Source organism: Erigeron canadensis, chromosome 5 (genome assembly GCF_010389155.1).
Source record: "Erigeron canadensis isolate Cc75 chromosome 5, C_canadensis_v1, whole genome shotgun sequence".
Lineage (NCBI taxonomy): Eukaryota > Viridiplantae > Streptophyta > Magnoliopsida > Asterales > Asteraceae > Erigeron > Erigeron canadensis.
Window position 1 is genome coordinate 16,428,118 of NC_057765.1, and position 2,975 is coordinate 16,431,092.

The 2,975-nt window shown below is 34.9% G+C and overlaps 1 protein-coding gene across 1 annotated transcript; it reads right to left on the reverse strand.

Annotated features, from left to right (window-relative positions):
• Positions 1 to 250: 250 nt before the first annotated feature.
• Positions 251 to 871, reverse strand: LOC122602183. The gene is made up of 2 exons (XM_043774900.1): positions 466 to 871; positions 251 to 367 (listed from the first exon to the last, which is right to left on the reverse strand). The coding sequence occupies exons 1-2, from the start codon at positions 803 to 805 to the stop codon at positions 327 to 329; spliced, it is 381 nt and encodes a 126-aa protein (XP_043630835.1). The 5' UTR covers positions 806 to 871; the 3' UTR covers positions 251 to 326.
• Between the last annotated feature and the right edge of the window lie 2,104 nt (positions 872 to 2,975).

The following is a 2,975-nucleotide window of genomic DNA, read 5'->3' on the forward strand; positions in this document are numbered from 1 at the left end:
TAGGTTTCACTTAAATCTAATTTAAGTTTCTTGGTGGTAGCTTGGTACATTGAGTTATCATATGTTGTGTTTTCATGAACCAATTCATAAATACAATTTATAGGCATGGCTTTAAAATAAAATACATCATTCATAGAAATATGGATATCATTGTTAACAAATTTAAAATCATATCCAACATGTCTTAAGCGGGAAACTGAAATAATGCTCCTAGTCAAACTGGGTGCATACAAAACATTGTTACAATTTCCAAACCATTTGGAAGTTTCAAAAGATAGTCTCCTTGGGCTTCAACTTGTACTTTCGCACCATTGCCCATAAAGAGACTAATGTCCCCCTTCTTGATGTTCCTTTTTCTTATGAACCCCTGTAACATATTACAAATATGAGTTCCACATCCGGTATCCAATACCCATATGTAAGAAAAAACAGTATTAAGCTCAATATATATCATAAATATTGTACCTGAGGTTTGCCCTGCATCCCTCTTAGCTTTCAACTCTTTGAGATAGGTTGGACAATTACGCTTCCAATGTCCTACCTCCCCACACTCAAAGCATGGGTCATTGACAGCAACCTTTTGCTTCTTCGTTTTTGGAGTATCCATTTTTGCCTTTCCTGTTCCTCTGTTGTTCCTTTTGTTGTTTCCCTTTCCTTTAGCAACATTTGCCTTTGGTCCGGGGTTGGCCCTTTTCTTTCCGCCTTCATTGATCATGTGAACGGGTTGAACCTTTCCTCCCATGCTAGCCTCGGCCGTTTTGAGCATCCCATGGAGCTCGGAAACGGTTTTGTCCCATCCGTTCATGTTATAATTTAACACGAAGGTCTCAAATCTCTTAGATAAGGAGTTGAGGATCAAATCCGTAGCCAACTCGGTCGAAACGGGACAATTTAGCCTTTCGAGGCGATCAATGTAGCTTTTCATTTTAAGAACATAAGTTGAGACAAGTTGAGAATCATCCATATGACATGCATGAAGTGCTCGAACCGTTTCGAAGCGTTCAACCCTTGCCTTTTGTTGGAACATTTCCTTGAGTTGGGTAATCATGTCGTATGCCCCATGGTGCTCGAACTTCTTTTGGAGTTCGGGAGTCATACTCGCCAACATTATGCAACTAACTTGCACGGAGTCATCGACATATTTAACCCAATCATTGTAGGCATCAACATTTGTTTCTTCGGGCTCATCGGGAATAGGATCGTCTAGTATATAGGATTTCTTTTCATGCTTGAGAACAATTCTCAAGTTACGAAACCAATCCACAAAGTTGTTTTGGTTAAGACGCTCTTTTTCAAGGATGGATCTTAGTGAAAAATTATGGACGTTTGGGTTGGGGTTGATTGGATTGTTAGCGGCCATCTACAAGATTAACAAAGTCTTTATTAGTATTTTCGATATTAAATATAAATTTTAGTTGTTAATACCCTTTTATGTCTCATGGACAATTAATAATTAAAATCTAGAATCCAATGTTACATTTAAATGATGGTTAGGTGACCTTTATCCCATTATTTAAATTAACAAGGTAGTCAACGTTTGACAATTGTAACATTTTACAATTTCTAGTGGTATGGGATCGGTTTTAACATCTTATGTTAAGTCGGCATGTTTAATCCCATCAACGCCTTTGGTTACCATGCTTCGGTGACCCTAATCACATGGCTTCCAAGTCAAGTTGTCTCACTTATACACACATGTAAATTTATCTATACAAATGGTTAGGTGACCTTTATCCCACAAGTATAATGAATTTACCTTAACTTATAAGTTCCCTCAAGGTAGTTAGTTGACCTTTATCCTACAAAGAGTTCCCAAATAATTAAGTGTTGTATAAAAGATGGCGTTTTAACTTGTTTTTAAAGGGTCGTTTGAGTTTTTATATTCTAGTTAAAACTTTGTATCATGATGATAATTTTGAAATCTATATTTCAAAGTTCTTTTATAAAATCCATTTTTATAATTGTAGCCATTAACTTTTTAATAAAACTCATTTTATTTTACCAAGTTAATGTCAATTTTAAAATCAATTTTTAAACTTTTATGTATGTCATTTAGTTTGTAGTTTTGAACATCCACATGACAATATTATCAAACAACCACACAAACATGACAAACATAATAATAAGTGCACAACATTAGCCAACTAATTTGACCACACTTGTTAGCCGAAACAAGTGTGTCAAAAGGTCTCAACCTAAGGGACAAAGTGACACAAAATTTGTGTCAATGAACTCCCACTTGATCTTGCATCCAAATGCTTCAAGTAATCTTTTGTGATGTGATTTGAATGTCTTTCTTCACTCTTCCTTTTGGCCTCCAAAACAGCCCCTAAACTCTTTAAAGCCTTCTTGGAGATTACATTTACAAGAAAAAATGCAACTAGTCTACTTATTACATTCCAAATGAAATAAATAAAATTACATAACCAAATGAATAAAGAAAATCCTATTTAACTATTACAACCATTGAATAATTAAATAAAATACAAACACATCCACACATCACAAACAATCACAAGGTCTTTTGGCTAAGTTGTGACACTATAATACACAAACAAAAATCAACTTTTGATGCATACATCCATATAACCGGCTCTGATACCATTGTTGGGTCTTTTGGGTTTTATCAAAGTCATATTATCCTTATAACATGAAAAACGCAGCGGAAAAATGAACGTTTCATTATGTTATATATAGTTAAAACCAAATTTTAACTTATAAAAGAAAACCCCAAAGAATAAGGATCCATATATATGAATGTCATACAATCAAAATAACAACCATAGGGTGTTTTAGAAGACTACCTTCTTCCAAGCTTATGAGAAGGTTGATATGAAGAAGATGATGTTCTTAAAAGGGCCAAGTCTTCAAGATAGAAGTACCTCAAGCTTGCATACCCCAAGTCTCCAACAAACACCCAAATATGCTAGGATTTAGACTTGAAAAACCCTTCTCCTTTTGCCTTGTTTGTGCCA